The 13,663-nt window shown below is 38.7% G+C and overlaps 1 protein-coding gene across 1 annotated transcript; it reads left to right on the top strand.

Annotated features, from left to right (window-relative positions):
- The first annotated feature begins 12,137 nt into the window (after positions 1 to 12,137).
- Positions 12,138 to 12,980, top strand: LOC135198318 (putative nuclease HARBI1). Its single transcript, XM_064225889.1, has one exon. The coding sequence runs from the start codon at positions 12,138 to 12,140 to the stop codon at positions 12,978 to 12,980; it is 843 nt and encodes a 280-aa protein (XP_064081959.1).
- The last annotated feature ends 683 nt before the right edge of the window (positions 12,981 to 13,663 follow it).

Here is a 13,663-nt window from a genome sequence, read left to right as displayed (position 1 = left end):
AAGTCTGGGCCCTGGAGATAACAGTAGTTTCTCATCAACATCCTATTTAGGAGGAAGAAACTGAATGAGCGAAAACGAATCAGTCGTTCCCTAAAAACTTTTTCGTGTTCAGTCAACTTGACGGAAAAACAAGGACATGTTAAAAAAGATAATCATAAAATACCAATAACAACATAAGAAAGTTTGTGAAAAACAAAGGTCCTAAAGGTGGCAATTGTGCGCTTTGGCCTCTAAATTAGACCTTGACCTCACTTTATTATTATCTACAACTGGGAAGTATGCATGTCAAACGTGAGATCCCTAATTAGTATATTCCAAGAGTTATGGCCACGTTTCAATTCCTATCTGACCTTTGGCATCTAAGTATCCCCTTGACATTGACCTCAATGTGCAAATGGGCTACATGAACGGAGTATACATAACATATATGAAGTCCTCAACTCGTGCATTTCAAAAGTTATGGTCGTGGATCATTCCTATACGACCTTTGATCTCTAAGTTGAACTAATATCGGTCCTTGGATCCATCTCATGATGTTCATTACTCAACAAGTGATATTTACGAATTTAAATTTTTTCCCTTTCAAAGTATTGAAATTTTAATGCTCTGAGAAACTTTAACATTACAGGATATCGGACTTCCTGATGACAGGACAGACAAAGAGACAGGTCAGTTAGTGTATGACCTGGGATGGCAAACTGGGGTCATTTAAAGATATTAAAGAGTCAATCACATAATAAATTGGTGATGCAAGCTTCCAGTAAGCCCACTTAATTCCTCATAATAAACAAATATATTTACACAATGACAGCAACCTTGCAGCTTTTGTAATGAAAAACGAAAAATCTAATACATAGGAATATTTGAATCACAGTTTTCTTTTATTGGCCTTTTCTAAAGTCTGCGCAAATCAACAGCTAACTGTGAACAAATAGAACACTAAATCGACTTTCGCTGGAAACTGTTTCGCATAGATGCCCTCTATGAGTAAACATCTCATACTTTCCTACCTAGCTAGAGAGAGAGAGAGAGAGAGAGAAGAGAGAGAGAGAGAGAGATAGAGAGAGAGAGAGAGGAGAGAGAGAGACTATAAAAGTATATTGGTCAATTAAGCGAATCCACATCGGTGAGCGCCGTTAAATCACTGACATTTGTTACTCTAGAATACTGCAACTTTTATAAGCTTTTTACGACGATCAAAGTCCAGGGCTCAAAGGTCGAGATGTCCTTGACTTTTGGGCCCTCTTGCGCCACACTAAATGAGTACAGACAGGACAGACTAAACAACGGTTAACTCTCATACATAACTAAGAAATCTATTAATATATTCACGTATATTCAAGCACCACAAGAATTCCGATCGTTCAAATGATTGGCTCCATCCAGCATCACTACTCATGGCGTAGGCGCAACCTGGTCAACTCTGCAGACTAGAATAGTTGTTTTGGCTCTTCCAGAAAAACAATACACGTCACACCGAAGTTTTAGAGCTCCCACCGAGGCAAGCTCTCTGGTGACCAAAAGTTGTCATAAGTTATAGAGTTTCCTTTTTAGCTAAAGGGTGGAGCCATTGTAGCTTGTGCGCCGACATAGTTGGCCTCTTCTGAGAACCCAATGAGTCCAACATCTGCGCATTTTCCCTTTCGAGGGAAGGACCTATATATTTAATCAAGGAGTCTTCCCAAACGTGTTACTGTTGCATCCAAATGGGAAGCTTTTTATCCTAATACACAGGAATACATACATTCACACACTCACTCTGTAATGCGTTTGTATATATACTATGTATATATATACACATATATATGTATATATATATGCATGTGTATATATACATATTTTATATATATATCCACACACTCAAGTACATGTGGTTGCGCACAAAGTAAATACGTACAAGGCGCAAAACACTTGAGAAATTTGAGTTTTTTTTTTTTTATCACACCAAGTAAAAGCAGGAAAAAACTTAAGGTACATAAATCTTAAAATGAAGAAGAAGAAGAAGAAGAGGAGGAGGAGGAAGAAGAAGAAAGGCTATAAACATTCAAGCTGTTCATAGCCCGACAAAGTAAAACCGTACCTTGATTTGAGAGACTTCTCACGCAAGGGGGTGGGGGGGTTGGGGAGAGAACACCTCAACTACATTTAGACACAAAAATAACATTAATGGATACACACATGACTGTTTTTCGCAAAGATGTACATATAATATTCCAGAGTGAAAGCTTTCCATATATTGCTGGGTTCGGGGAATATTCCCAACCCTCTACTGACAGGTTCGGAATTCTACCCTTGCTCTCTTGTTCTCAGATTCATGTAACCTCTCAAATCAACAAGTCGGGTCTTACTCAAAACGGCTTTTATAACATTTGCTTGGTTCAGATCGGATCCGGGCTAGAAAACAGCATTGGAAACCGCAAATACTAAATTTCTAGGATTCAATTCTTGCATAACAAAGGAGAGCAGCATTAATCGAAGGTGATCAAGGAAGAAAATTATCTTGTGCACAAACATGAGTGAAATATGTACAAGTCTATTTCCATGATTACCGATTACTTGCATATAAATGGACTTTCTGTGTAGGCGTGTGACGGAGCTATTATTATTATATTATTATTATTATTATTATTATTATTATTATTATTATTATTATTATTATTATTATTATTATTATTATTATTATTATTATCCAGAAGATGAACCCCATGCATATGAAACAAGCCCACAGGTGCCATGGACTTGAAATTCAAGCTTCCAAAATATATGGTGCTCATTAGGAAGAAGTAAGAGGAAGTAAAGGGAAATACAAAGAGGACATCCTACTTGTTAAAAAAGAACAAAAATAAACTAAATTAAGAAATACATAAAAATGTTTTAAAATGTCAGGAGAATAGGGTAGTGATGCTTTACATTTTCGCTTGAACTTCTGAAGTTCCAGTTGCACGACATCCTCTGGGAGGCTGTTGCACAGTCCAGCGGTGTGAGGAATAAAGGACCTCTGCAACTGATAAGTTCGACAGTGAGCCACATTTCCTGCATATGGGTTGCTCTCGGCGTGAAAAGGGGATCAGATCAATTAAAAATGTGAAAGATCTCTGTTGAGACACAACTTATGAAAAATTGACAAACAAGAGGCCACCCGTCGATGGCTAAGTCATGCACCTACACAGCGCGTTTACTGCACAGGGGGTTCATCCATGTTTATGCATAAATGTGGCCGTGACCATCGTCTTTTCTTTTTCTCGGAAGCCACCCCCTGTTGGGAGAAACGGTTTCATAAAAGAAAAACTATCCATTCAAGCGCACACACAATTGCAACGAAATATTAGCGGGTGAGGCGTAAACACAGAGAAAAGTTTGTCTTCAAAATGCGAGTCACTCAGCCAACTAGAAAAGAAGAAACATTGACCAAAAAGACAACTGGACAAAAAGACCTTCCAATAGAGTGAAGTTTGCTGTTTCACCCTGTCCCTGGATAACTGTACTGACATGGGTTTCTTTCTCAGTCGTACAACGAAGCCTTCATGGATGACCACGCAATCTATTTCGACATCGTTTCAGTTGAAACTTGCAGAACATCCACAGAATCACTCAAATACACAATTATTTCTTCATACTAGGCTCGTTAATAATACATATATAACATATTTAGTATGAAAGCAAGTACACACACGCACACGCTCTCGCACACATAGACACACGCACCCAGTTCAGCGAAGTGACCGCTGGCCTCTCCAGTGGTGGACGATTCTGGCGAGTTCCGTTACAGCCAACTGAGCCCTTGTTGACTTAAATGAATTATGCACACAGCAGTTAATCGGTTGTGGCTGGTCACAAATGGGAAGGGTAAGGGAATGAGGCTAGAAACCTCATCATGAAAGGCTGGCTGAGAGCTGTATATGATCACACACATATATTGTATATATACATATATACATATTTATTATATATATACATTATATATATACACACACACGAATATATATATATATATATATATATATATATATATATATATATATATATATATATATATATATATATACTATTATTGCCACGTCGTCGTGTGGCATAAACTTTTTATGATTCGGTAATATATTACCCAATAACGCCCCACTTTTTTACGCAAAACTACAAATGTATAACCGAAATACTGTATATTCCATGTTGATAACAATGAATAAAATAACCAGCAGAACCAAAATCAAATACAAAAGATAAAACAGATAACTCCAACAACTTAAATTAAGATGGAAGCATTCACAGCAGAGAATCCACGCCCGCCGGTGGGCGTTTCCAACGCTATTACAAAACGTGGAATTGCAAGGTCACTTCGATCACATGACTGTCCATAAAAAGGCTCCAAAAATAAGCATCTGTTACCCACAGAAGATTACGAGATCATAAAACCGCAAAAAAACCAAGCTTAAAGGTCTCCCGAAGTGGTCCCTGTGGGGGAAAGGGAAGGGGGGAAGTGGGTGCCTATAGGAGGGTAAAGGGGGGGGGGGGGGGAGGGGGGATGAACAGGCGTGACTACAGGGGCTAAAATACCGAGTTGGAAGATGAGATGGAGCTTCTGGAACGGAAGTAGTGAACGAAGGCCAAGACAACGATTGAGGTTAGAAGACGAGAGTGCCACCTGATCTTAGAGCAATACCGAGAGTCTTTAATCAAAATGGCAAAAAGAAGAAAATTTTCCATCCGACAAATGAATGATTATTACACGAAATGGCCAATTAAGCAAATTGTACCAATTTGTTCAAAGCGGTTGACAGATCACACATTACAAAGATTCCTTGATATAAGAAAAAGGTGTCGAAAGTTTTTTCCTGACTTAACTAAGCTTGCAAATCAAGATCTAAAGTATACTAATATTAACACCTAGTTCTGTTTACTTTCCTGTTTCTGTTGACCTTCTCTTGGAGTTTTTTTTTAATTACAGTTGTTTTTTTCACGAAATTAACCGATCTTCTAGTCTAGGCTATACGTGCCTTCGCTTAGCTTTCCACAGGAGCTGATTTAGTCAGCATTTGGCAGGAGGCAAGTTGTAGACAAATTTTCCTATTCAGACTGAATATGGACGTGTAAGCATTTTAAGTTCGTGCCATCATTTTTGTCAACAGCTCATTCATCACATACGCTTAGTAGCCAGTGGTCGCAGCATATCTATGAGATGTAAAAGCAGCCCCGGAGAACGGCTTGATTATTAGTAAAAAAAATGAATTACTTTACAGGTCAGGATCAAGACAAAAATCTAAGTCTAGATTAGTTACAAGAGCACCCTCCCCCACCCTCCAAAAAATTAACAGATTAAAAAATGAAATAAAATACAACTTGTGGCTAATAATTGTAAGCAAAAAGCCACTGCACCTTGGCTATGAAAGAAATGGATGATTAACTCATTATCCGAAATGCAACCGAAGTGATCAAAAAGGCTCACTTATCTATCCAGCTATGAATAGCATTGCGTCATTTGAATGTCCTGTGAACGACAATACCATGAAGGTATTATGATGAAGTATATGGCAATGAAAGCTTTATTTAAAAGCTGCCATGAAATTAAACATGATTCTAGTAAATTAACCCCCCAAAAATACGATCTACACATGGGAAACTAAGAATTTAACAGAATCCTTTGCATTTAATTTTTAGAGGGGTAGCTCTCTCTCTCTCTCTCTCTCTCTCTCTCTCTCTCTCTCTCTCTCTCTCATATTATTCATAAAAATATTTCTACCTGGTATCTGTCTACCCGAGTATCACACTCCCTGAAGATCTTTTTGTTATTCCCTAGTACTAACTTAATTACAATATATTTAAATTGCTCGTACCAAGAAATAAAAAGTAAAGTAAAGAATTACCTGAACTGTAAATTATGTTATGGACATTTTTCGGTATCAAAATATCACTTGAACCTAGTCCTGGATCTGAAGGGATTATTTTTACCCCAGGAAGAAAAACAATCATGAAATCACAGGGATTTGGTCAAATTCTCTTTACCTTAGAACAACCACTTCCCTCGCCCTCCAAAAAAGAGGTTTCGATCAACTTGAGCTAAAAATGAGTACCCTTTCGGTCATTTTTTTCCCCACAAGCATAAGCACTTGATTGAAGCAACGGAATAGAACGAAAGACCATCCAACATTATAGGAGACATACAGAAATGACTCGATACGATGAGAGAATGCAGAAATTCAGACCATGTAACATGGCACTGTAGACCATGGAGGTACCATTTAAAGGGCCCTAAGTCAGAAAAACCTTCAAATCTCACAAGAAAATAGTCCAACTGCACCTCCTATAGCACAAGAACAATGCCCACAACTTAGCGGAAATGCCCAAAGTATGGTATGTTTGGATAGCAACAACGGTCGAAAGGCTGTACCAAGGGCAGGCTTGTTGCCATATAAGCTTGTCTATACCACTTTAAAAGTCCTTGATTAAGGTACAAGAAACTCCTGTAACCACCAACAATTCGCAGTCATTTCGACCTTGGCAACAGCGCCACCGCTACGGCATACTGCGCTCTGGCGACAAAAAAGTCTGGCCACTTTTAGATCCGCTGAACTTGAAAACTTCTTCATACCGACTAATTTTCAATATGCAATCCCAGATATAACATGACTTCACTGACTGAAACTAAATATATTTCTGAGCGAAAACGTGAGTGAATTATGAATGAACTTACATGAATGTACTCCTCCGACTTAATCGCGTTTGCATTTTTGTTAAATTTTAATTATCCTTTTCACAGAAGTCATTGCAGGCTACAAGCTCATAAACCTTTACTGGATCATTATAAACATGGCTTATTTTTCTTTAAAATATACGGAACGCCTCATACATTCCGACTGCTAAATTTAGGAACACGACATTGATGAATTTGGTGACAGCTTCAAACAATCCGCTGACTTGATATACGGAAGAAAATAAAGTAACCTGGTTATTAATCATAAATCAAACATTCCGTTTGTTATATCAACCAATAACTTAACCCATTTGGAAACAACCATCTAAATTATTCGTTGATGATCTGAAAAAAGTCAAAATTCCCGACTGGATGAACACCTCAACGTTCAAAGCATATATATACAAAATCACGATTCTGTAAGAAGCGACAGGAAAGCTACAGGAGCCCAAGACAAAAATAGATTCCAGCAACCACTACTGTCGGAAGGTCAAACCCGATTTCGGGAAACCCCCACGGATTGTGTTCATTTTTTTCTCATTCACTGACTAATATTTGCGTGTATATGTGCACCCGTGCGCGCTTGTGTAGAGAGGGAAACGGTCTTCTGTAGGCGATGGTTCAATACTTTTCGCACAAAAAATATCCTTCATGTTACGACTTTCACGAATGTTATTTTTTTTCTTTACCTTTTTCCGGTTTACCGCGTTCTATAAAAACGCATTGAGCAAAACAGAGATGACTACGGTATATAAAGCGCAAAAGACCATTTAAATGATAAAAACAGAGGGCCGAACAATGGTTTGTAAATTTTCAAGGCAGACAAGGTAACCAACAGCAGCAGCGTATTGTATTAATAGGCTTTTTTGGTTGCAACCTCCACTGATAAGTAACCGAAAAATGTCACTCTTAAAATGGACAGAAACTCTGCGGAAAGATGCAATTTCCTTAAAAGCCTAAAAAGGAAAAAAAAAAATTCAATTGTAAAACGTTCCACCGTGTATATATTCAAGCTTAGGAAATAGATTAGCAAAATAGCCTAAAACTAATTTGGCAGTTGTAAGAATGGATTATTACCATCTTACGACAGTTTGACCTAAACTGTTATATATAGCCTAGTGACAAAAAGCTTGTCCTTAAATAGGATTTATTTTTATTTCTATGACCAAATTACACATATTTCTGCCACTAAAAGGAAGTCTCCAATGGAAGCTTACCTGACGTCGTAAAAACACCGCAAAAATGATAATGTCCAGGATCAGGACATGAACAAGAGTCGTATTAAACGATGAGGTGAGATACATACTTTAATATCAACAGATATTTTATATACAAAATCCAAACCTGATAGATAGCAAATTTCTAACCATTGTGGATGCTCTAAATAAGGAGTGGCTGCCTCTATCCTCTAAAGAACTGACTGGTGCACTTTTTCAAAACGACTTAAGGCCTCATGTTCTCCGAAGTCGATGTAACTGAATCTAGTGTAGGACTAGAACAAAAAAATAAAAATAATAAGAAATATATATATTATATCATATTGATATATATATATATATATATATATAATAAAAAAACTGCCTCGCTGAACAAGATTTGAATATCGAATAGACTGAAATTACTTAAGAAGGTACGATTATACATCATTAGGCTATACGACTGGGAACATGGTGTGACAATGAAACTGTTCCTAAAAATGTAAATTTAACGACGAAGTTTTAAGAAGAATACGTGGAGTTACACTGAAGGACAGAGTAAGAAATATCACAATGCAAACTAAGGAGATGGCCTAGGTATGTCCTTCGCACAACCTGTCAGCTCCCGTTCGCACCAGAAGACTTGGAAGACCTAGACATACTGGGATGAAAACAATGAGAAGAGTGGTTAGAGCTGAGCGGAGTTCTAAGGAAAATAAAGCAGAGGAAAGACACAAGAGACGGAATTTCGCAGACCCTTTGTATTACGCGGCATTGGAGGCAATGATGCTGATGATCATAGACTTTCAATCAAAATTAATGACAAACAGTGGGTTCCCAGAACCTGACCCTCTCTAATATCATAGAAAAGCCAGGTACAAATTTAGTAATATACCAAGTAACCTGAAAGATAACGAGGTTACATAATACAAACGTAAAATAACTAACTGACATCTAGTTTGTATTTAAGTTCTATCGGAAAAATCACTTATGATTAATAAATATCCAAATAGGTTCTATCTGAAGAAAAAAGAAGTCACTGCAATTAGAAATTCTTTCCCATATTGTTACATGTCAAACGCAAACAATCTTTTATAATAAGCAAAATTATTTACAGGTTGTATGCTAGCGAAAGTTAGGGTTAACTGTAACAATATTAAAAGAACTAGTAGTCAAAATAATAAAAAAGATACCGACGATAAGGTGAAGAATGACATTTATAAATAATGCGTTACCATGCTTCAAATATAAAATTAAAAGAGGCTTTCCTATACGAGGAAATTAAGATGAAAAAAGTATAGCTGATGGCAGATGGCCACACTTACAAACAGACAACCTTCGTATACAGTGCCTACTCATCCACCGGATAAAATAAAAAAAAAAGATGGCCTTCAATGTCATGCATGATGTGCTTCGATACTTTTTTTCAAGATCACTAAACCTAAGAAAAGGAACACACAATACACGAGAATTATACAACACAGGTGGAAACAGATTCCACCTACACTTATAGAAGTTTCTTGGAGATGTTACGGCGGTAAGAACGACCGCAATAACTACCACTAAGACTACTGTGTACTACAACTACTACTAGCAACAAAAGGAATAACACCACTTAAATCCCTGGGTATCAATTGTCTGGCACAACAAGACCACATAATATGAAATGCCAAGAGTGATTCAACAAGGAATCTGAAGCTGGCCCACTTCTGCATATACGGCAAAAGATTATTAACCTTGATCAAAAGAGAGCGTATCTATCTACGCATTCGAAGTCTATTTTACGTTATATTTGAAGCAGCTCCACGACTGTGGAATCCTTACACTTTACGGCACCACATGAAGTTTGATAGTACCTGAAAAAAGTTTCTGAGAGGAAAAATAACAAAAGGGAAAGGGAGTTTAGATCATGTTTAGTGGTTTAGAGAAAATGGTCCCTTTTGTTTCTTATTTTTGACGTATGAGTAGGACATCACCTATCATATTATTGTTATCTATACATAGGAAAGCATGTACACAATGTGAGTAATTATATGCCATCATACCATGTGCGTTAAACAGGAAATTCAATATCCCTATATATATATATATATATATATTATATATATATATATATATATATATATATATATAAACTTATATTATATAATTTTGCGTGTGTTGCGTGCATTTGTGAGAGCGAGAGAGAGTGCGACCTAGCGAAAGAGAAGACCTGGTAGGTGGAAGAAAATACTTTCATATTTGTATCTGTAATATGAATCGCTTTCCCTTTGAAATGGTTCATTATAGAATTAATTAATCATTTAACTATAAACAGAAGAAGTATATATATTCAAGTGTTTTATTATATTCCCCCCATCTCTTTCTCTCACTCCCACCAACCTCTCTCTCTCTCTCTCTCTCTCTCTCTCTCTCTCATAGACACAGGCAGACGCACACCCACAAGCAGACAGACAGACACATGCACAGACAAACAGACTCAGACTGATACAACCGGACACGTACATACAGACAAACATGCACACAAATGACAGATAGACACAGACTCACAAATAGCCAGACACACACACATACCCAAACAGATAGTCAAAGAGACTGAGAGACACACACACGCACAGATAGACAAACACGCACATATGTACACACATACATACATACACGGTCTCCAAAAAAAACGTAATACCCTGCCTTTATGTCTACAACTGCTGTAAATGACATGAAATTACTAAAACAAATATGCTATAGAACTAATATGCAATAACAGAGCTACTTATATAAAGTATTTACTGCATGAGATGTTTAAGTGAGATCATGTCAAGACTATACTCTGTTTTTTTCCATCTGTCCATCCGCCTGTGGTGTTTGCGCATGGTAACACTGCGTCCCGGGCTTTAAATAATATTCTATTTCGAATATTAACGGTGTAATTCGCATACAGTAAATTATTAAGACACTTTTCAGTTGCAAATGTACACCCGGATATCCTTTTATTTACCTGAAACTTACCCATAGCGTAACTATTTAAAGTCCGGGATGCAGTGTTACCATGCGCGACAACCACATGCGGATGGACGGATGGAAAAAAAACAGAGTATAGTGAACCCATTCGCAGCAGGGGTCACTATTCTTTACAAGAAGATTATTGGGTTTGTTATTCTTTAATGGGAATTATTCGGTTCGCTGGTCTAGACATGAACACTTCGGTATCAGACGTTTCACTAACTACCTAACTTTTAAAGCTTCTATCCACTGGTTAAGCTTTAAGCACCCTCACTGGTTCAATAGCTGTTTTCCTATACTGGTTTTCTTTCTTAATTCAGATAACCAGGACTTTTCATGATGGAGAAATCTACGTTCACGGAAGTTGCGATGCCACTACTTGGGAAGGATAGCTTATCAGTGATCAAAGATACTATAGAGTACACAAAGATACTCAACTTTATTTTTTCCCCATAAGAAGATGCGTATCATGAATGCCACCAAGCGGTTGTAATCTAATGCCGTCATCACGGACGAGGCAGTTGTCTCTACTGGCGCCATGGTACGGCTTATATGGCTAACTTAAGTATTTTTTCGTACTCTATAGTACCTTTGCTAGTAACTGACTGGATGAAGAACAAATCCCTTATTCAACGGGAATTAAAATGGGAATCATGTAATAAATTTATGAATTGGACTGAGTGAAGGGCCTCTCTAGATCGTTATGAGTAGAAGTGCCAAATGAAAGATGGTTCACCATACAAACGAAATGCAGCAATAAGAAAAAGACTAATTTTTTGGTAAATCAAAAGTGAAATTACAGCAGTGGTTCATATCATATATTGCTGGTGTAATGAAATTAGAGAAGTGGAAACTTCTCGTTTTGTAAATATATCTTGGTCGTCAATAGAGTTGTGCACGAGACATTTTGAATTTAATGTCGTAAGAATCATGGGAAGGTGACATTCCTGATATCAATTTGTTAGACTACATGACTAAAGGTAGGTTTACACCTACACACTTTTGTGTTGTGGGCTGTTACGGAGTGGGACCGCAAGAAACCGCACGAAAAATGACTCGGTGGGGAGTGTTGCGGGTGGCTCGCGGTGTTGTTGCGGAGTGTGCACACATCTGCACGAGACACGACGTGGAACGGTGTATGATTGTTGCACATGCACTGTCCCACACCGTGCCTTATATGAACCTTGGGTATATATAGAGGCCTGCCAAGCACATCCCAAGCACATCCTTCATTCTACGCCTACCCGGCATGCAATATGGACCTCAACAGCCTCTCACCCCAGGAGACCCAGAGATTTTTGGTAGCTGTCCTGTGTCTCTCTGCACAATTACGCAGAAAGGACGGCAGGGCAGGGCGGATTTGTGCTCGGAAGTGGCTGACATGGCGACAACTACATGGAGACAATGACCAGCTGCTACAAGAACTGAACAAGGAGGACCGCAAAGGACACAAGAACTTTCTACGCATCTACCCTGAATTGTTTGAGGAGATGGTTGAAAGGCTGACGCCCATTTTGAAGAAGAAGGACACGAAAATGCGGCGTGCACAAGAGATGGGACTCAAGTTAGCGGTCACGCTCCGCCACCTGGCAAGTGGGAATGACTATACAAGCCTCCAATACAGCTTCAGAGTCTCCAAGAGTTCCATATGCTGGTTTATCCCATTAGTCTGCCAAGCCATTATCGACACATACAAACCAGAAGTGATGAAGTGCCCCAAGACACCAGAAGAATGGAACGACATAGCAAAACGATTGGCCTCAAAGTGGAACTACTTCAATTGTGTGGGAGCCCTTGATGGGAAGCACGTCGCGATCAAGAAACCCAAAGGTGGAGGATCACTGTACTTCAATTACAAGAAGTTCCACAGCATCGTCTTCATGACCCTCTCCGATGCAAAGTACAGGTTCCTGTTCGTCGACGTCAGTGCAGAAGGAGGTGCTGGGGATGGAGGAACCTTGCAGAAGTGCAACCTGGTCAGGGCCATCACAAACAACCAAGCAGGACTCCCACAAGACAGAAATCTGCCCAACGATGACGAACCCATCCCCTTCCACATAGTCGCCGACGATGTGCCTTCGCTCTCAAGCCGTGGATGATGAAGCCCTACTCCCACCAATCACAAGATCCATCCCACCGAACGACTATAGGGCTACAGATTATCTCACGCTCGTCGTGTGGTGGAAAACGCATTCGGCCTGCTGCAGATGAAATGGCGAGTCTTCGGGACGACAATGCAACAGGATGTACAGGTGTGCAAGAAGATAACTTTATGTGCATGTGTCATGCACAACCTGGCACTGCAACACTACCCATGTGCTGGCACCGACGTCGACCATGAGGACCAACACCATAACGTTGTACCAGGAGGCAGGAGTCACTGAACCTTAAGGAATGACTCATGGCAAGAAGGGGACCGAACTACACGTGATGAGCGAAGGCCGTCAGAGATTACCTGGCCCAGTACTACTCATCGGATAAAGGCGCAGTGGAATGGCAAGAGCGAATGGTGTTTCCTCAAGGATGACCAGCTACTGACGACTAGAGGACCCAAAGAACTCTGTAATAAAACATAACCCAACCAATGCACATAATTGTAAATAAAGATCATGATGTATTTTTCATTGTTTTATATTAATATAATAAAGAATATTGGAATGATTTTTGGTACGTAAAAAATGATGTTGGAAAATAATTAACTGAAAGTAATAATAACATAATGCATAATAATGAGACAAATGAGAAGCAAATGATGGACATAAAAAAATACTTATACTAAACA

The sequence above is a fragment of the Macrobrachium nipponense genome, chromosome 22 (genome assembly GCF_015104395.2).
Source record: "Macrobrachium nipponense isolate FS-2020 chromosome 22, ASM1510439v2, whole genome shotgun sequence".
Classification (NCBI taxonomy): domain Eukaryota; kingdom Metazoa; phylum Arthropoda; class Malacostraca; order Decapoda; family Palaemonidae; genus Macrobrachium; species Macrobrachium nipponense.
Note: the sequence above shows the minus strand (reverse complement) of the source record. Positions and strands in the feature narration are given on the sequence as shown.

Excerpts from the sequence above, each read along its gene's own strand:
- LOC135198318 (XM_064225889.1), top strand. The coding sequence starts at position 12,138 with ATGGACCTCAACAGCCTCTCACCCCAGGAGACCCAGAGATTTTTGGTA.